Source organism: Biomphalaria glabrata, chromosome 9 (assembly GCF_947242115.1).
Source record: "Biomphalaria glabrata chromosome 9, xgBioGlab47.1, whole genome shotgun sequence".
Classification (NCBI taxonomy): domain Eukaryota; kingdom Metazoa; phylum Mollusca; class Gastropoda; family Planorbidae; genus Biomphalaria; species Biomphalaria glabrata.
In genome coordinates this window covers 43,128,168-43,149,456 of record NC_074719.1, presented here as the reverse complement: position 1 = coordinate 43,149,456, position 21,289 = coordinate 43,128,168, and the positions used below count along the sequence as shown (strand labels likewise).

The following is a 21,289-nucleotide window of genomic DNA, read 5'->3' as shown; positions in this document are numbered from 1 at the left end:
GAAGTTAGATGTTGCTTTAAAATAATGATGGTGAAGTTAGATGTTGCTTTAACATAATGATGGCGAAGCTAGATGTTGCTTTAACATAATGATGGTGAAGTTAGATGTGGCTTTAAAACAATGATGGTGAAGTTAGATGTTGCTTTAACATAATGATGGTGAAGTTAGATGTTGCTTTAACATAATGATGGTGAAGCTAGATGTTGCTTTAAAATAATGATGGCGAAGCTAAATGTTGCTTTAAAACAATGATGGTGAAGTTAGATGTTGCTTTAACATAATGATGGTGAAGTTAGATGTTGCTTTAACATAATGATGGTGAAGCTAGATGTTGCTTTAAAATAATGATGGCGAAGCTAGATGTTGCTTTAAAACAATGATAATGAAGCTAGATGTTGCTTTAAAACAATGATAATGAAGCTAGATGTTGCTTTAAAACAATGATAATGAAGCTAGATGTTGCTTTAAAACAATGATAATGAAGTTAGATGTTGCTTTAAAACAATGATAATGAAGTTAGATGTTGCTTTAAAATAATGATAATGAAGTTAGATGTTGCTTTAAAATAATGATGGCGAAGCTAGATGTTGCTCTAAAATAATGATGGTGAAGTTAGATGTTGCTTTAAAATAATGATGGTGAAGTTAGATGTTGCTTTAAAATAATGATGTCGAAGCTAGATGTTGCTTTAAAATAATGATGGCGAAGCTAGATCTTGCTATAAAACAATGATAAGTGGCTATACAATCCTATAAGGTACTTCTTAACGATGGGGTTCAGAACCGCGAGGTATCGTGTGAAAATGCTGATGAATACTTTGAATTCTGTAGTTTGTAATTGTGATATGTTCCACTCAACTAGATCTATACAGTTGATTCGTTGTATTTAAAGTTGTTTTGGTTTTCTCTACATGTTGTGAGTTTTTAGCGGCCCACGAAAGGGGAATAGTCGCTATTAGTTTTTTGTGGTATTTCCAACCGCCCCGTTTAGATCTAATAAATTAGAAAAGATATTAAAATACGATATCATAATATTTGAGATATTTATAATTTTCTGATGCTACGGCTACCTTTTTCTTTCTTGAAGGTACACACCTGTTTTACAACTATTGACTGTTATTACTAAGTGTGACCTAGAATTAGGATAGGCATCACGGCACAGGGCCCATACTGTTCCGGTTAGTCTAGTGATATTTTGTGGTCCCAAATTATACCACAAAATATCACTAGACTAACTTGCCAGTACAGCAGAAGTCACTGGTCTTATGACCTATCCTAATTCTAGGTCACACTAAGAAATACGTGGAAACACCTACAGTGCGAGGCAGATTTATATAGCATATTATTAACACAATTATGCAAACTGTTTTCGATTTTTTCGGCCAAATTTTTGTTTTAAAATTGTACTACGCTTTTACATATTTGTGCCAAATAAGATACTTTCATTTTATACAAAAAGTTTTATTTTTTTAAAAAAGATTTTTAAAAGTATGCATGCAAGTCGAATATGATTTAAAACAACTGTGACCTATAAATAGGATAGTTCATAAGACCAGTGACCTGTACTGTACTAGCAAGTTGGTCCAGTGGTACTTTGTGGTCCCAAATATTATCTAGGCTAATAACTATAGCCTCTAGATGTATAATACTACCGAGACAAACAAATAATAATTCTGAGATTTCAGTTACAACAAAAAAAAGGAGTTTATTTACAAACAAAAGGAAAAGATCATGAAAAATATAAATTGCAATAAAGGCTCACCAAAAGAAAATGACATACTGAAACTAAGCAAAGTAGCAAGACAGTTTCCGGTCAATATAATGAAAGGACCACCATCATAGAGGCACAATAATGTCTTATGCCGAAAAAATAAAAAGATGGTTTACAATAATACCATACATGCATTAACAATGAAATGAGGTCATTCATGAGATATTTTATGTCAAAAACCAAAGCGAGGGTTTACATTAGTTTACAATAATATCATACATACATTAACTATGAAATGACGTCATTCATGAGACACACTACTGTCTCGTATCTAAACAAAATATGTCTTTCAAAAAAAAAAACATACAGAAGAGGATAAGAGACTAAGTAGACCTATACCATTTACATAAATCAATTTAGTACTAACAAATTGATAAAATCTACTTAGCTCATTATCGAAATACTCTTCCCACAACAGTGGCACACTCCTCTTGAGTAACACAACAATAGTACAACACAAGGATGAGCTAAACAGTATATAGATTTAATTCAAAATACATTGGTCAGTTGAAAGGCTCAAGAGAGAGTGGCGATCGTAAACAATTGACAGGGACTTAAATCAAGTAATAAAGGGGGCTAACTCTAATAAAAAAAAATAAAGGTAGCCACCCTTATTGTCCCTCTTGTCACAACAACAATAAATTAGTAGTGCTTCATATTACACAAGTTAAATAAAACGGAGGCGATCTCATCCACATGTACAATAGACTCGGTCCTTAGGTAACTTAAAGGGGATTCTCTCTCGCTTTCCGGTTGGCTTTAATAATTTCCCCTAAAGACCGTTTCAGCCCGGGGGCTACGTTGAGTCTGAGAAATGTTGCCCTGGCTGTGTTTAATACTGTCCAAGATGAAAACCACAATTTTATCTTACCTTTGAGCCGTGAAACGTGTCGAGGACGAATTCCTCGGCGGGCGTCAGGTCAATGTATCCCCCGATGTCGCTAGGCATGGCGTACAGAGTGACCGTGTACCCTTTGCTAAACTTTTGCTTCAGACGCTCCGGGGCGCCCAGGCATACCGTGTGACCCTTGACCATAACTGCCATATGCGTACAGACAGTCACGCACTCTTCAATGCTAGAGAAGCGAAGACAATTGAAAGTTAATTAAATTTTGTTAACCTGTAATATACCCTACATATTTGAATATATTCCCCCTTTGTGTATCTTCACACATCTACGATATCGCACAGAGAGCTATGCATTTAACGGTAATAAAAGTTATGTTCAATTTTGGTTCAACATGCAATCATATCTGACATAAAAAAGGGCCGATAACGGTACAACCAGGGCTGGATTTAACCTCATCGTGGCACCTGGGTGGAAACGATTACTGGAGGAATTAATAAGTCTAAATGAATAGCAAAACAAAACTCCTGTGGGAGTGTCCAAGGGAATGCGAGAGCTTTCCCATTGCACGGTGCGGAGTTGAAAGAGAGCTTCCACGTCCCTGTTGATAATCCATGCGCCGTTCCTCAAGGGATCGTTACATTAATGGCGAGTCCTGCACGGTTAGCTTGGTACAACATAGGGGGTTCCCGGTGTGCTCGGCCTTCGGCTATATATTCTAGTCCATGCGCCTGGATTGCCCGGATACGTCAGAAATAGCAATGCTTTACATAGACATTGACTTGGATCTCTTCCAGACAGAACGACTTGTTCATGCAGGCTTACACGCCTAGAGTTCGAAGAGCCTTCGGCTCAAATCTTTTGACAATCAAACTACAGCCCAGGAGTCTCCACAAGAAAGGGGTCTCAGAAACTTTTCTTTCTTTTCTATTATTTTTCTCGCATTTTTAACAGTACTTTAAATCTTACAGTTGGCAACACTGTCGTATTTTAAAAAAATATCAGCCTATGGTGTGCTCATATCCTCGTAATGTGCTTCGAATAAACCAAACACATTGCTTGAACCGTGAAAATTTCCATTTTTTAAAAACGTATACATGCATATTAAATATTTTTATTTATTTAAAAGAAGGAAAATTAAATTAAATTTAAAAGTACTTTCTTTTAAAGGCATGCTTTTAGATATTTTTTTTTATTTACAGGTAGATATTTATTAAAGCTTTTAAACGTGTAGGGGCCTCCACCTATTTAAATCCGACCCTCGGTACAACAATCGTGAATTGACATCTATGTTGTTGGCTTAAATATCACATTTGGTTTTATGTGCGGTGTACAGCGTTGTGTTATAACCCTTGTCAGTTGGGTTGATATTATCCTAGAATATCCATTTGAAACTGCTAGGTACCCAAGCAGACACCAATTTAGAGATGTTTGAATTCTGTATAGATTAAGTGAATCTTGTAGGTTCAAAGTATCACATCTCACAGGCACAAAGCATAATATAAACGAGAATTCCTGCAGGATGCATGTATAACAATTTAGCGACATGCTCACCTTGATACCCTCACTCCCCTTTTATTGAATTATTGGTGTGTTATTTAGTAATGTTGCTTTTTTTCTTTTATTCCAATACCTCTATTCAAGTCGAAACCTTATGGAGAAACCTAGGTGGCACGTTAACAAGGATCTCAAAAACGGCTCTAACGATTTTCCCCAAATATTTAACAGTTGGTGTTTATCACTGAGAAAAGAAAATTTCTGTCTCACTGGCCACACTGGGAAAACCCTAGTTTGACCGTTATAATTTTGCAAAAAAATATTTTTTTTAAAAAGGTTCCATTGTTTTTAATCTAACATTAATCAGTTACTAATAGAAAAACAATCGTCCAATAAATTGTGTAAAGGAGGTATTGTCTTTTCAAAAAGTATTCTTGTTTCGCTATAGACAGTGGCGTATCGAGCGAGCCCGGTACCTGAAGAGGCTCTGTTCTCGGCCACTTGCAGCGAGTGGGGCCCAGGAACGTGGACGGTGCGCTGTGTACACGGCATGGCCCGGTCTGGCCCAGTCAACCGATATGACCGTCTACCGTTGAGAGCCCTCAGACAGGATAGGGGTGAAGAGCCCCATGTCCAGGCCTGGGAGTTGGATGAAAGCCTTTCTAACCACCAAGGGAATAATGGCGCCTACGGCGCCGACGCCCTACTAGACTTCACTGAAGATACCTGAAGAGGAGAAAGACCTTGCGGCACCCAACGTACCAAAATTGAATGAAATGAATACTGGCAAGCATAAAAAAAGCATAATATGCAAACGACGTTAACCAAAGTATAGTATATGGCGACAGAATTTTTTCATATTGTATGCAATGTTTGTATGCCCACTTTGGCGCCTCCACGTTCCATCACCTCCCCCTTCGGTAGGCTACTGCCTGTAAATGAACAATTTAATGTTATTCAAATAGAATAATTCTAGACGTCAGTTCATTATTGCTATAGTTCGTTTAAAGGTACCGGCAACTGGTTGTAAACAGTTTATAATCAAAATCCGCGACACAAAAATAAACGAGCCAACGCAACTCTAAAAACCCGTTATGTCTTACCTGCGTGTGGCTAAAATCAAAGTTTTTCCAGCTTTTCGAAGGTTCTGGAAGACTTCCCACAGCATGTGCTTTGCTTGTGTATCCAAGCCCTCTGTAGGCTCGTCCAAGAGAATGAATTTGGGTGAGCCAATTATAGCGATAGCCACAGAGACTCGTCTTTTAAAGCCGGAGCTTTACATAGAAAATAAAAAATAAAAGACCATCATACAAACCAGTCTTAAAAATTCTCAATATATCGCGGATTGCTGTATGGAGTGGTCATTATCTTTAAATCTGATTACGTTGCTTCGCTAACTCGCTGGATGTCTGCCTGGTCATGTGGTATGCGCTCTGACCTTTCAATAGTCCATGGTTCGAATCCCGCCCGCTACTCTTTCCCTGCGTCCTGTTAGACGTTTTCAATTACGCAGGAACATCTGAAAGATGTCAAACAAAAAACTGACAGTACCAAGAGTGCGTAAATGAACCCTTAGAGACCCGGTACTATTGTACTCAACGATTTTTTTTTAATCTCGGTGATGCAGCCAGTCAGTTGGATAAGGAAAACTTTGAATCCAAATTTCCGATGTCTTGCTGCTATACTCAAACATGGCGTAGGAAGAAAACCCTGAGGGAAAAATCAGTCTGCAAGACACAGTGCTACAACATTGGCAGAGACTGTGAAGCTACTGGTCCCCAAACTGTATCGGGTATTTACCGTTCTTTTTGGCACATGAGCTGCGTGGAGAGTGGAGAACCGCTGTACGGACAACATCGTTCCGCCCATAACTAATGCTAAGGCTTTCATCTCGTTGTACAAATCCCTAACCTTAAAAACGTTGAGTGAACACTCTAGCCTCTCCACTGGCGCGTTATGGGAATGTCTCCAGAAATGTGATCTGCTCTAAGAGATGAGCCCTAGTCGTTTTATGATTGAAGCAAGGACCGATCCTTCTAATAGACCTCAACACTGACCCTCGATGTCGGAACCTATTAGTACTGCAGACCAGTTCCCAAGTCACAGGTCAGTGTTCAACCAACAATGACCATTGGTCTCGCTGATGTTGACCAACAAAAGCAAGATACAGTCAGTAACGCGTGTGTATGAAATTGTTATAGCCCAATGTCGAAACAGGCTAGATACATAATGGACGGAGATTTAGGTTTGTTAAATAATAAACATAGTTTGAATGGGCTGTAGCGTTGCAAGCTGAAAGGTCAGATGTAGTCGGCTAGATATGTAGGATAGCAGATGGGGGTTCATAAAGATGGGTCTTTAAAGGTCAAGTTTTAATAGTTATTTCTTATTAAGTCTTTTTTTTACATGTCATATATTTTAAAGATTATAAATGTCATGTCTTAAAAGGTCACTCATTTGAAAAAAATAACAAAACTCTTTTATGTTTTCAATAACGGGACTTATAAGTTCATATACTTTGAAGGCATGTCACTTTTTAAAAAAGAAGTCGTTTTAATGTTACGTATTCAAAAAAAAGTATTTCAAGGTCATTTACTTTAAGGTCATTTCTTTAAAGGTCATGTTTGTAATGTACAGGTCTTTTCAGGGCAGTTAAAATAATATGTAATCGTCACCTGTAAGTCTTAATCAGCTGATCCTCGTACGGAGACATTGAGGTTAGGTCGATGGTATTTTGAACAATTTTTGGAAGCACCTTTCGAGGTACGCCCCCAAGACGTGCGAACATGTACAGCGCCTCCCTTCCGGTCAACTGGTCAGGCATATCGTCATGCTGAGGGCAGTACCCGATCATGGTCTGTGTCTGCAGAAGAATAAAGCACACACATTTTTTAGTATCAAAGTTATTTACCACAAAAGTTTCAAAGAATATTATTACTGCCTTTGTTTTGATGACAGAATGTATTCTGCAACAATAATAACACTGTTCTATCTGATGACTGCGTTATTATGATATCTTTTTCTCATTGTTACTCGCAGGACCTTCTTAAGCAGTTTACAATGGGCTGGAATCAGGGAAATTAGCCATTGCACATGACACACTTTAAATAAATCAGTGCTATATCAAGTCCAATCGATACCAATCAACACTAACCTGCGACGTCGCAATCTGTGGGTAGTGGAGATCAATCGTACAGACATGTGACGTGGCAACGAGCTATTGGTCTCCACTTCCCACAGGTTGTGACGTTGCAGGTCAGTGTTCAAGCCTTTGGTAAGGATTGATACTGGCCTTAGAAAACCCCTTTAGAAGATAATCTGTGTGAGCCCGAATTGTACCTTTGGCAATGTGACTAAGGTGTGTCTTCGTGTAAAGCCAGTAAATTATTTGTACTGTTACGATATATAATTAGAGTAAATTTGAGTATTAATCTCGGGACCAAAAGAGTAGATAGAATGAGACCAGGAAATGCGACCTGTTTAGAGACACCAGAGGGAATGACAAAAAGAGACGCTTAAAGAGAAGACTCGATGACCATATTTCCCCTGTAAATAAACGCTTGAAATGTTTGCGTTATTCAGTTACTTGAAGAGCGTCTGAAAAGAAGAGCATCTGTGTGAACTAGCATGAGATAGAACAGTTTTGATTGGAGCGTAACAGTACATATTTCATACTCACTTTAACAGTACTTTCTTTAATATGTAATATTGACTTTTCTTTAAATATTTCTAATTGCTATATATGAAGTTGCATACATATCCTATCATTATAGCTTTGTTACGTTATCGTAAAATACTCTGGGTTAGTTTATCGGTATTACTTGTTTATTTCTTTGACTTAATTAATATACTAAGCTGATAGACTTTAGTGGTGTTGATGGCGGTCGTTGGCTTGTAGCACGAAACTGATAGTAAAAACCTTAAACGTTGTAGGCGCTTTATATCTTAACTTATTAAACTTTAAATGAATAATTTTAATGTGAAAAATATTATATATACATTGTATTACAATATAGACAAAATTAACTTAAGATTAAACAAGTAAATGTAATAGACTTGCAATAATATAAAATGGTATTTGGAACAAAATATGGAATCGTCTCTCGTACCCAAGACAGCTGAAGACAACATCTTTATCTTGCATCATTTACAATCGCTAACCTCTTTCCACCGTCACCATAGAAACACCCCCTCCACACTCAATAATAAGGGGTGCCCGGGCAGACGAGCCAAGGCAGAAATACAACCCCGACAGTGTCACTGCAGTGGGTTTTTTTTTAAGAAACTCACTCTTTTAGCGTGCTTCATGACGTTTAGCCCATTCATATGAACCTGACCATAAGAGATGTTGACTTCCCCTGTGATCATCTGGCAGACGGTGGTCTTGCCGGCATCCTGGGGACCCAGCAGTCCCAGGCATTCTTTCTCGTACATGCCAAAAGAAAAGTTGTGGACAGCTGTGAGGACTTGGTGGTCAGTACGATATTGCTTCTTCAAGTTTTTCATCACCAGGGAATCTGGAGATAGACAAGGTGTAAGTGAGTTTCAGATTAACTTCGATTTTTAAATACGTAGCTTTCGGGGTTTTTGAGTACATGGCGCAGCGATTTAAAGGTAGATGCCAAGCAGATGGGCAAGCTGTGGGGACAGTTGCAGAGACTCGTCAAGAACCGAGACGCCTGGAGGAAGCTGGTTGGTGGCCATGCCCCAGAAAGGACCACAGGCAGAGATGAGATTAGCTTTGGGCTTTTAGATGGAGCTAGTTTGCAGATGTAGCTTTGAGTGTCTGGGTGGAGTTTAGATGATTCTGATAGTAGAGAACCCTATAAAAAAAATCTAAACATGAATTTGAACTCGTGGCTCAAGTCTGTCTGTCTGCCTAAGTGTCTGTCTGGCCAAAGTTTGTACACGTAATTTCTCCTACACCAAATCTCGGATCAAGCTGAAATTTTGCACAATTATTTCTTTTACCTGACAACACAAAAAAAGCAATGTAAAAAAATAAAAAAAATTTTTATTGGTAATAAATTTCTTTGTTTGGTATTTCAAACAAGGGAAAGAAATAGCACTTGACTAAAGTAGTAGGTCCCCTTCATAGATTTTAGTCTAAGATACTAGACCTTTAAAAGACCTATACTATTCCGTAAATAGACCTACAAGACTGCAAATAGACTTGGACTTGTTTGTGAAAAGTTTATCCTTAACGACATCTTCTAAAAACAAAATAACTTAATGACGTTATAAACTAAACAAAACGAAACATAGACATAGACATGTACTTATGTTTATAGACATAGACATGTACTTATGTTTATAGACATAGACATGTACTTATGTTTATAGACATAGACATGTACTTATGTTTATAGACATAGACATGTACTTGTGTTTATAGACATAGACATGTACTTGTGTTTATAGACATAGACATGTACTTGTGTTTATAGACATAGGCATGTACTTGTGTTTATAGACATAGACATGTACTTATGTTTACAGACATAGACATGTACTTATGTTTTCACTAACATGTTAAGATCAAGTTCGATTTGTGGGCGGAGTCTATTTTATTTCGTATGGTCTTGACATCCACATCCTCCAGAAAGTCAATGGGTGAGACGTCGTCTGTGACTTCTGTAGGAAGCAGACACCTGCAGACATAGTGTCATTTGAATCTTCATGTATTTATCACACAATAGTAAAATTGTTTGTGCTTGTATAACTAGAGACTTTTAACTTCAATAAACTTTGCACTATCATAAACTTTGCACTACATAAATTTTGCACTACATAAATTTTGCACTACATAAACTTGGCACTATATACATTCAATAAAATTACCTAATTTTTTTGTCGACTTTGAACTCAAAGAAGGCCACGACTGTCCAGAACACCAGAAGTTGGAACAGGAGACAGTAGATGAAGCTTATTGGATGGCAGAAGAAGGTACCTAAAAAGATATAGGTTTTTATTACAACCAATTTTCAAACTACTCAAAATGTACTAAGTACTATGACAGTAATGTGGAATTTAAACTTGCAACATACAAAGTGGAATGGGTGATAGAATTTGTATCTGTTGCTAAATATCAGGGTGTTAATGTGGTCAAAGCGACTACGTACCTGGCACCTTAATTGTACGTACCAGACTTGCTAATCTAAACGACAATAGGCCGATGTTGCTAATCTAAATGACTACAAGCCGATGTTGCTAATCTAAACGACAATAGGCCGATGTTGCTAATCTAAATGACTACATGCCGATGTTGCTTAGATAAATAACCACAAGCCGATGTTGCTTAGCTAAATGACCACAAGCCGATGTTGCTTAGCTAAATGACCACAAGCCGATGTTGCTTAGCTAAATGACCACAAGCCGATGTTGCTTAGCTAAATGACCACAAGCCGATGTTGCTTAGCTAAATTACCACAAGCCGATGTTGCTTAGCTAAATGACCACAAGCCGATGTTGCTTAGCTAAATGACCACAAGCCGATGTTGCTTAGCTAAATGACCACAAGCCGATGTTGCTTAGCTAAATTACCACAAGCCGATGTTGCTTAGCTAAATGACCACAAGCCGATGTTGCTTAGCTAAATGACCACAAGCCGATGTTGCTTAGCTAAATGACCACAAGCCGATGTTGCTTAGCTAAATTACCACAAGCCGATGTTGCTTAGCTAAATTACCACAAGTCGATGTTGCTTAGCTAAATGACCACAAGTCGATGTTGCTTAGCTAAATGACCACAAGCCGATGTTGCTTAGCTAAATGACCACAAGCCGATGTTGCTAAACAAAATGTTTACAGCCGATGTTGCTTAGCTAAATGACCACAAGCCGATGTTGCTTAGCTAAATTACCACAAGCCGATGTTGCTTAGCTAAATTACCACAAGTCGATGTTGCTTAGCTAAATGACCACAAGTCGATGTTGCTTAGCTAAATGACCACAAGCCGATGTTGCTTAGCTAAATGACCACAAGCCGATGTTGCTAATCAAAATGTTTACAGCCGATGTTGCTTAGCTAAATGACCACAAGCCGATGTTGCTAATCTAAATGACTACAGGCCGATGTATCTAATCTAAATGACTACAAGCCGATGTTGCTAATCTAAATGACTACAGGACGATGTTGCTAATCTAAATGACTACAAGCCTATGTTGCTAATCTAAATGACTACAGGCCAATGTTGCTTAGCTAAATGACTACAGGCCGATGTTGCTAATCTAAATGACTACAGGCCGATGTTGCTAATCTAAATGACTACAAGCCGATGTTACTAACCTAAATGACTACAGGCCGATGTTGCTAATTTAAATGACTACAGGCCGATGTTGCTAATCTAAATGACTACAGGCCGATGTTACTAACCTAAAGGATTACAGGCCAATGTTGCTTAGCTAAATGACCACAAGCTGATGTTGCTAATCAAAATGTTTTTCGGCCGATGTTGCTAATCTAAATGACTATAGGCCGATGTTGCTAATCTAAATGATTACAGACCAATGTTGCTAATCTAAATGACTACAGGCCAATGTTGCTAATCTAAATGACTACAGGCCGATGTTGCTAATATAAATGACTACAGGCCTATGTTGTTAATATAAATGACTACAGGCCGATGTTGCTAAGCTAAATGACTACAAGCCGATGTTGCTAATCTAAATGACTACAAGCCGATGTTGCTAATCTAAATGACTACAGGACGATGTTGCTAATCAAAAAGACTACAGGCCAATGTTGCTTAGCTAAATGACTACAAGCTGATGTTGCTAATCTAAATGACTACAAGCCGATGTTGCTAATCTAAATGACTACAAGCCGATGTTGCTAATCTAAATGACTACAGGCCGATGTTGCTAATCTAAATGACCACAAGCTGATGTTGCTAATCAAAATGTTTTTCGGCCGATGTTGCTAATCTAAATGACTACAGGCCGATGTTGCTAATCTAAATGACTACAAGCCGATGTTGCTAATCTAAATGACTACAAGCCGATGTTGCTAATCTAAATGATTACAGGCCAATGTTGCTAAGCTAAAGAACTCCATGTCCAGTTTTCAAAGTTAAGTGACCACATGCTCATTTCGCTATCTTTCTATCTCAAAAAGCAATATATTCGCAGGGACTTGAGCCGAAGACCTTAGCACCCGAGCCAAACAAACAAGCTCAATTTATTAGAAGATACCTATTTGAATGTGTCTTCATCGGCCATAAAAAGAAACAGAAATCATTCCAACATAAATAACAGTAAGGCTTTTCAAAGTACACTCATTAGCTGGCTTCGAACCCGCCTCCTTCGAGACAACAGGCAGTCCCAGTAATGTTTCTTGTCCATGCCCTATCGACTAGGATATCTTACAAGTTAAAACTTTATGTTTTCTTTGTAACTAGAAATAGAGAAAAATATTTCTAGATACCAGTGGTGTAGCTAGAGATTTGGGGCCCCCGGCGATGGGCTTGACCTTTTTTGGGGGACACTGCGTTTTGACATTCGACATCAAGACATGAGAAAATATATATATATATTGTAACAACAAATTTACTAGAGTCATAGATTTCCGTATCCACTGGAAATAGAAAATTTGACGGCTGGATGGTCAGGAGGTACAAGAATCCAGTCAGCGGAAAGTTTGGGGTTGAGATACTGACAGTGACACCGATGAACAGGATAAACTCTTGGCCTGGTTTGCCCTTAAGAGCCGACGACACAACATAGGTGCTCAGTGTCACACCTGGTGAAGTAAAATAAAAATAAATATATTTAAAAAAGAAAACGAAGCTTACATATGAGAAAGAACCGCACGGCCATTTTCCCCTTGTCGCGCAATACTGCACGATTAATCTCCCTTTTTCTATATAAAACAAAAATCAATTAAGTAGCACTAATTTATTAAACTATGGTTTAATTGATGGTTTATTGATGTTTCGCAAAGGACAAAGTCTTATAGCGCAAAGTTTCAACTTGATGAGAGAATGAAAAATAGGGGGGAAAAACTTGTATAAGATTTGTACATGACAGACAGACAGACAGACGGAGTTGATAAAAAAAAAAAGTCAGCTATTTGCAAAAAATAAAAATGCAAACGTTTCTTAAGGAGGCGCCTACCCAAAAATAAAAATGAACTCCCAACATCGCTGGAGTAGTGACAGGTTAGATCACTTGTACATTTAATAGTGTAACATACAATAAGTGAATCAAGAGGAACTTAACTGTAATTATTTTCATGTATTATGGCTACAATTATGTGTAATTTGTTTAAAGGAATTTTAGTGGGTATTATTTTCTCTAGATATAATTCTCTACGTCGCCCAACCATGCGGGACACCACGCACGCACGCCGACTCTCTAACCCTCTTGATTTGCTAATGGGTCTCTCATTGCTACCGTCTTTCTTTGTCCCCGTACGCTTGTCTGGCCCGCCTTTTTGCTTTCCCAACGGGTCTGTCTCATTGCTCCTGTCTTCGGTTGTCCTCGAAGATTTGTTTTGTCTTTTAGGAACTGTTCACCCGCCATAAAAATAGCGGCGTATACTACGCCGCTGGTCGGCTAGTATGTGAATAAAACTAAATGTGCCTGACTCTGTCGTGTCATGCAATCTGTAGTTCATCTTGATAAACAAAGAAACATCTATGAAATAAATTAAATTATTATTAGGTATTAAGTCAACTGCGCAGTAGCAATAAGCACTGTAACAAGCAGGCGCCCCGAAGGCAGACCGCGAATGCGATGGATTAATAATGTAGAGGCGGATCTACGACAGCTATGAGTTTGGGTATTGAGATAAAAAAGCGCAGGATAGATCTGAATGAAACGATGTGTTGAAGGAGGCCAAGGTCTTCCATTGGGCTGTAGAGCCCTTGGGATAGATGAATGGAAAGATGTGTTGAAGCAGGCCAGAGCACTCAATGGGCTGTAGTGCGACTGGTATGGATGGATGCTCATTTTTAGTATACATACTGTAATAACTTAAGTGAGGCAACTCAACGAGGCACATATATCTTTATTTACACGACATCACAGGTACACAAAACAACATCTTTCTTAGGCACAGTCTTTTCACTTCGGCTCTCAACTTGGGCGGAAATAGTTCTCCTCTTCTAATGTTGACATCCTTCTCAGTCTAGTTTATCACAGTGCGCACCTTCTAGCTTAGATGGCGGTGCGCATGGCAGAGTTATAACAATATATTAAAAGTCTTTTATATATTTCTTGTCTAATCTGGATTGAGGAAATGAAGACAGACTTTACTTCGCTACAAGAACTTAAACCAGGATTGTTGAACTCATACTAATCAAATTAATAAATTTAAACCCTCGATATGTAAAATTGGAACAAAATAAAAGAAAGAGACTTAGCTATACTAATTTTCATCTGAATTGTAGAACTTGAAATGACCACTGACAATACCTTGCCGATATAACGTTAATCTGGATTGTAGAATTTGAAATGACCACCAATACACCTCGCCGATATAACGTTAATCTGGATTGTAGAACTTGACCACCGGTTATACCTCACCTCACTAACCCTACTGAATTGTAGAACTTGAAATGACCACCGATACACCTCGCCGATATAACGTTAATCTGGATTGTAGAACTTGACCACGGGCTATACCTCACCTCACTAACTAACTGAATTGTAGAACTTGAATTGACCACCGATATACCTCGCTTCACTGACGCTAATCTGGATTATGAAATTTAAATGACCAAAGGCTGAGCTTCATTTACATTTTAAAAATCGGGATTTTAGAACTTGAAAGACCAAACTTAGCTGGACTTACCGATGACCATGTTGATCATGAATACAACAAACGCTGCCACCATCGGCTTCAGAAAGAAGAAATGCAAGGCGTACAGATATTCGATCATTGTCAGACCAAACACAGTGAGGATAATGATGGTCAGCAAGGTCTGGTCGTGGTTCGTGAGGCCACTCAGGAACAGCACCACCATCACCGGAACAACCATCAGGTAGTAGAGGATGAAGTCAAACAGGAAGTGGCCCCTGCAGTAGTCGTAGGGCCTGACCCCGTTCATGGACTCCAGCTGCTTGGTTCCGGACTAGAGGTAACATCAAACAAGCAAAAGATGAAAGAAAGCTTATCTAAGGGAAAGAACAGCAAAAATTGATGTCATATGTCCTAATATACACATGAATAGGCTCCCTTTTTATATAAAACAAAAGTAATTTATGGACACTAACTAATGTTTGTTTTACATGTTTCGGATGTTCCTTCAGAGTTGAAGATAGTTTACTTCCTAGTCCAAACCTCCCACAGGACGACGGGGGATGGGAGCGGGCAGCGTTTGAACCCTCGATCGTCGATAAATCCAAACGACAGTCCAGAGCGCAAACCGCACGACCAGGCAGCCATTAACTAATTGGCTATTTTTAAATAAATTCATGTATTCTCGTCGAGTATGAATGTTTATGCAAAATTTAAACTTGATCCGAGAAAGGTAAGTGGGAGATAAAAATGTATACGAAACGGTAAAGGGGGAATAACTTCACATTTACAGTCACATCTCTCAATAAGTAGCATTTATTTACCCTTTTCGATACCAGTCAAAATAATTAATGATCAACGATACCAATCAAAATAATTAAAAATCAAACTAATTAATTGAATAATAAGTTTATTAAATGTGAAAATATGATGTGTTATTAGTACAAGAAGTAAAAGTGTCAAGTTTCAGCTTGATCCGAGAATAGGTGTCGGAGAAATAACGTGTATAGAATTGTACCAGACAGACAGATAGACAGACATAGTAAGTTTCATAAGCTTTGTAAAAACAGCTATCAGAATATAAAAAAAAAAAAAGCTTATCTAAAGGAGAAGAACTCCACCCTTAAAACTATATCAATAATGTACACGTTATTTCCCTTATTCCATATCAAAACAAAATAATCAATTAATAATAATTAATTGACTAATTGGATTTTTTTTATTTGTTATTAATGTATGTTTTGTTAGGTACAATAAATGTTTAAAATATCAAGTAGCAGGCAGACAGACAGAGTGAGTTGACCATAGGCGTAGTGAGGAAGTCAAAGGGGGCGCGATGCCCCGGGCACCACCCTCAGGGGGACGCCGCACGCAGCCTATATTTCTAAGTGATGTTCATGGAAAATGGGAGGGGGGGGCAATAATATAACTTGCCAACGGCTCACGTTTTGCTCACAACGCCTCTGGTGTTGATATAAGCTATGTAATAAAAAGAAAATTAAGCGTTTAATAATAAGATAGATAATCCATATATATATATATATCTATATATACTGATTTAGCTGGACTCACCGTAGTAGCTGTAAAACTGAAAAAAAGATGATAAACATAATAGCAACTTTTGAACGTAACTATCTGCTGCTGTTGTTTTTTTGACCAGGTATCACTTACCGCCCTCTCCAAAACGAGTCTGTACATAAAAGGTAACGGGACGGCTGCCATGGAGATGGACAGGAAGAAGAAGGTGGTCCATCGCCTTGGGAACCTGTCTACCATATCCTCGTAGGGCCGCGGGTGTAACTGCACCCCGCTCTGGACCGAGAACTCACTTCCCAGAGAGCATTTCACCCAGGCGTTTAAGGCTAGTTGCATCTGTCACACCACCACATGACACAAATGTAAACGTATTAGTCAATTTAATTTTTTAAAATTTATTACATTAGCGTCGTCTACATATATTGAAGATTTCTGTCAATGTCGCAAATATGATCATTACTTATGTAAGCATTGTTATAACCCTCTCCTGGACTTATCGCTACTCACCTCTGGACTAGAAAAAAACTATATGTGAATGGGTGGGGAAAGGCGAAGAGAACTGTGCGTGACAGGGGCGTAGCTATCGATTTGGAGGCCCGGGGGGGGGGCTTGACCTCTTTATGTTCCCCCTGCATTTTGACATTCGACATCATGACATGGGATAATTGCGTAATATTTAATGTAAAAACAAATTTCAGACACTTGTTTTGGGAACACCTTCAAGTTGGGGATCCAGGGGGGATTTTCAAATTTGGACGCCCCCCCCCTCCCCCATCCTAGCAACGCCACTGGTGTGTGTTGATTGATAGTTGTTTTTTTGTTTGCCTTGTTGTTACATATTAAACTTGTGTTTTGTCTTTGCTCCCTTTGCGTTGAGTTGCCTGACAGTATTATCAAAACGAATTATTGTATCGAAGTTCAGTAATGTTGTTATCGGGGGTATAGCCCAGCCCTCATGGTGGCATCCCCGTGGAAACGTCCCTGAGTGGATACCGGTAGGCTAACTGGGATAGACCACTGGCTTCAGTGTTCTTCCACAGTGCGTTCTAGTGAACAAGCATTGCACGTGAAGAGGGTGAAAGAAAGACTCTCCCGACCCGTTTCTCAAGTGGGACAGACGGGTGGTGATGGACCACTTACGGTCAGTGGCGCTGCCTTATAGGAGCACGTAGAAACCTAGTAAACCGCAGTGTGATGTGTAAAATTCAAATGTGGATCAAAGAGACATGTCTAACGAGAACGGAAGACATTAAATATAGTTTATGGGGAACCTGCGGACAATCGGATTTACATATGTAAGTATGGGAAAAAAAACGGAAAAAAAACTAAATCTACTTTAACCTCCCCACCCCCTTCTTTTTTTCTTTTTTTTTTTGGGGGGGGGGGGGGAGGGGGGGGGGAATCCAAGCTGTGGTAAATGGCTACTATTTTAAAATGTCAATCTCATTCTGCGTGGACTTTATAAATATTATAACAAACAAAACTATTGACTTGGTGATTGGGGGTCGTTTACTTACCGCTATACCGTCCGAGTGATTGGACGCGTTCCTGTAGTACACGATAATGTAAGGGCTGTTGACCAGTTTGACCAGACCGTACTGGACCAGTTCCTTGTAAAGAGGTATTGTCCGTTCTTTGGCCAGGTCATTCAGCATGAGGTTAGCGAACTCTTCAATTGTCCCGTTGAAAGACGAGCTCTGGAATTGGGAAAAAGAAAACGTCTTGAGGAACAGATGCAGATGTCAATAGCCTCAGAACCAGCATTGGATCAGCAAGAGCAGTCTTCAATCAGCTGATGAACATCTAGGGAAATGTGCAACACCACCAAGATTTCTTGAACAACATTGTTTAGCCCAGTGATGCCCAACCTAATTCGACCTGCGGGCCATTTTAATTTCCGACACTCATGTTGCGGGCCAAATTAATGATACAAAAACGAAATGAAATTAACCTGAAACTAGGCCTATAAGAAGCCCGTGGATCTAATACTTGCATTAATTAATGACCTATATGAAGTATATTTTTTACGCGCCCGAAAATGACTTCCTTTCTCTACATTGTAGCTAGCTTTACAAATAAAATATGTTGGTTTATTATCATGTTCAACAGAAAAGTAAAGATCCGTTCACTTTCCCTGGTAGTTTCTACATTCAGAGTCCCATTTCATAAACACACAAATGTTAAAGGTCATGGTACCAATTCAGCAGAGAAATGTGAAGGTCCTAACGTAGGCAAAGATAAATTTTTCCATTTTTTTTAATTGTCGATTTTCTACACTTTGCGCCGAAATTTCGGCGGGCCGAATTAAACCACGTCGCGGGCTTCATTTGGCCCGCGGGCCGGATTTTGAGCATCACTGGTTTAGCCAATGCTTATTTATCGGTAGAAAGTACAATAATCATGCAAATAAGTAACCTCCCCCCCCCCCCCCAGCCAGAGCAAGTAAAAACCATAAGGCCTTCATCAGCTACAAACAAACAAGCAAAATTTATTAAAAAAATCATTCAAAAAAAAAAAAAGGTTATCGAAAGGGAAAGAACTCCGCCCTTAAAACCATATCTATCAATAAAGTACACGTTATTTCCCTTATTCTATATCAAACACAAAAATTAATTACCAATCTGTCTGTGGCATTTTACGTCTCGAGAGACGATCTTTTCCCTTTGCAACTTCTTGTGTGACTAAAGAGGCCAATCTTTGATACACAGCTGCGATTGCAGGTTGGGCATATGTGATCACCAGGCGCCGTTGCATTTTCACCCTTCTTTCTGCTTCTGTTGTGTATGACATCTGCAATCCGTAACCCTCCCTTTATGCTCTATTTCCATGTGGATCTATCCAGTGCCACCTCTTCCCAGCTGCTAGTGTCGATTTTGAAGAGCTTCATGTCGCGTTTGCATACATCCGTATAACGTAAAAGTCGGCGACCAGCGGCTCTCCTTCTATTAGATCGCCATTCAGAATGTATTACCAATAATTAATTACTAATTGGGTGTTTTAATGATTCGTGTTTTTTTCTAGGTACAATACATAGTTGTATAAAGTATGAACTTGATCGGAGAATGCATGTGGGAGAAATAGTGTTAACAATTATTTAAGAGGACTAAACCCAACTAATTTAGCCATATCTGTGAATACTGAAGGATTAATTTCGTTGGTTGCTATCAAACAAAATGTTTAATTACCATTAATAAATATTCTCCGATCGAGTTGATACCTTAAACAATTATTTATTGTACCTTGCAAAACATGAAACAATTTAAAAATAACCAAGTAATCAATTAATTATTGGTAATTAATAATTCTGTTTGATATCGAATAAGGGAAATAACTAGTACATTATTGATAGATAACGTTTTAAGGGCGAAATTCTTCCTCTTTAGATAAACTTTTTTTTTTAAGAATTTTTTTTTTTTTTTTGCTTGTTAAACTTTATATTGAAGATGAATTTTCAATGACAAGAGATTTTAAACTGGTCAAACTTACCGAATACTTAAACTCTTCAATTTCGCCGTAGACTTCGTGGACTTCCAAGATGTATTCCATCACCAGCCTGGCCCGATCAAACTTTTCATAAAAAACCGGAAACACCAAATCTCTCCTCCAAGAACTCGGCGTGAAGTACAGGGGGTCGGACTTTGTCCGCTCGACGCCCGCCTGGCCGTCAATGATGCGCCCCAGGAGGGTGAGCGCAAACGGCAGAAGAAGCTGGAGCGCAGACAGGCGCCTGCCCCGACAGAAGAGGATGAGCTTCATGAGGAAGATGGCCTGAAGCTGGTGAGCCAGAAGAGGGAAGTGCTTCAGGTGATGGAAGTCGAGATTCTCGTGGACTTTCCTTAGGACTTCCTCTGTGGTGAAAGAGGGCAACATAAACACATAGTGAGTAAGTAAGTTCCCCTTTCAGACCTTGTGGTCTATAGGGCAGATGATGTAAAGGTCACCTGTTCCTGTGGCCTATGGTAAACGAGAGTGTCATGTGGTGAGCACAACGACCAACCGCCTTTACTTTTCCCTAACTAATGTCTGGTACCCATCATTAGAGCTGGGTGGGCTCAGAGGCGTCCTAAAGATACCGAAATTAAAAAGCATATTTTTTTTACCAAGATTCTAACTTCGGACCCCGGTTCGGAAGCCAAACGCTTTACCGCTCAGCCACCGCGCCTCCTAACATAAACACATAAGTATAGCGCTAATTTGTGAGATCATCTGTTTCTTTACATAAACACATAAGTATGACGCTAATTTGTGAGATCATCTGTTTCTTTACATGAAGAGACACATAAGTATAGCGCTAATTTGTGAGATCATCTGTTTCTTTACATAAACACATAAGTATAGCGCTAATTTGTGAGATCATCTGTTTCTTTACATAAACACATAAGTATGACGTTAATTTGTGAGATCATCTGTTTCTTTACATAAACACATAAGTATAGCGCTAATTTGTGAGATCATCTGTTTCTTTACATAAACACATAAGTATAGCGCTAATTAGTGAGATCATCTGTTTCTTTACATAAACACATAAGTATAACGTTAATGTGTGAGCTAATCTATTTCTAAGTCCAACGGTTATTCTAATAAAGTCCAACGTTCAAAATGTAAGTCTTTAACGGGGTTATAGCTCAGGACTTCTCGGTTGCTCACCCAAGCGCTGTACAACTGCCACTAAGTCCCATAAAGTTAATGTTCATATTTCAATTAGACGAAATGGGACAGAGACAAAAAAAATTGTAATCTGCATCACCCTCGGCCGAAATAATATATTTTCTTATGCAATATTCAATCTAAATGCACTTGTGATTATTAATGGGTACGGGAATGCGTCGGAAGAAGAAAAACAAGTATACATCATATTTCCGTTCTCGTTTTACCTTCAGTTAATATGCATACTTTGTTT

General features: G+C 38.8%; 1 protein-coding gene across 1 annotated transcript in view; it reads right to left on the bottom strand.

Annotated features, from left to right (window-relative positions):
* LOC106071991 (ATP-binding cassette sub-family A member 2-like) overlaps positions 1 to 21,289 on the bottom strand; it is a 58,097-nt gene that overhangs the window by 1,855 nt on the left and 34,953 nt on the right. Inside the window, exons 20-30 of the mRNA XM_056042123.1 lie at positions 19,876 to 20,237; positions 17,907 to 18,086; positions 16,525 to 16,725; positions 14,908 to 15,187; positions 12,664 to 12,852; positions 9,956 to 10,064; positions 9,644 to 9,765; positions 8,405 to 8,631; positions 6,790 to 6,977; positions 5,218 to 5,388; positions 2,642 to 2,846 (exon numbers count right to left, since the gene is read on the bottom strand). Coding sequence (XP_055898098.1) covers positions 2,642 to 2,846; positions 5,218 to 5,388; positions 6,790 to 6,977; positions 8,405 to 8,631; positions 9,644 to 9,765; positions 9,956 to 10,064; positions 12,664 to 12,852; positions 14,908 to 15,187; positions 16,525 to 16,725; positions 17,907 to 18,086; positions 19,876 to 20,237 — 2,234 coding nt within the window. The remainder of the gene's footprint in view (positions 1 to 2,641; positions 2,847 to 5,217; positions 5,389 to 6,789; positions 6,978 to 8,404; positions 8,632 to 9,643; positions 9,766 to 9,955; positions 10,065 to 12,663; positions 12,853 to 14,907; positions 15,188 to 16,524; positions 16,726 to 17,906; positions 18,087 to 19,875; positions 20,238 to 21,289) is intronic.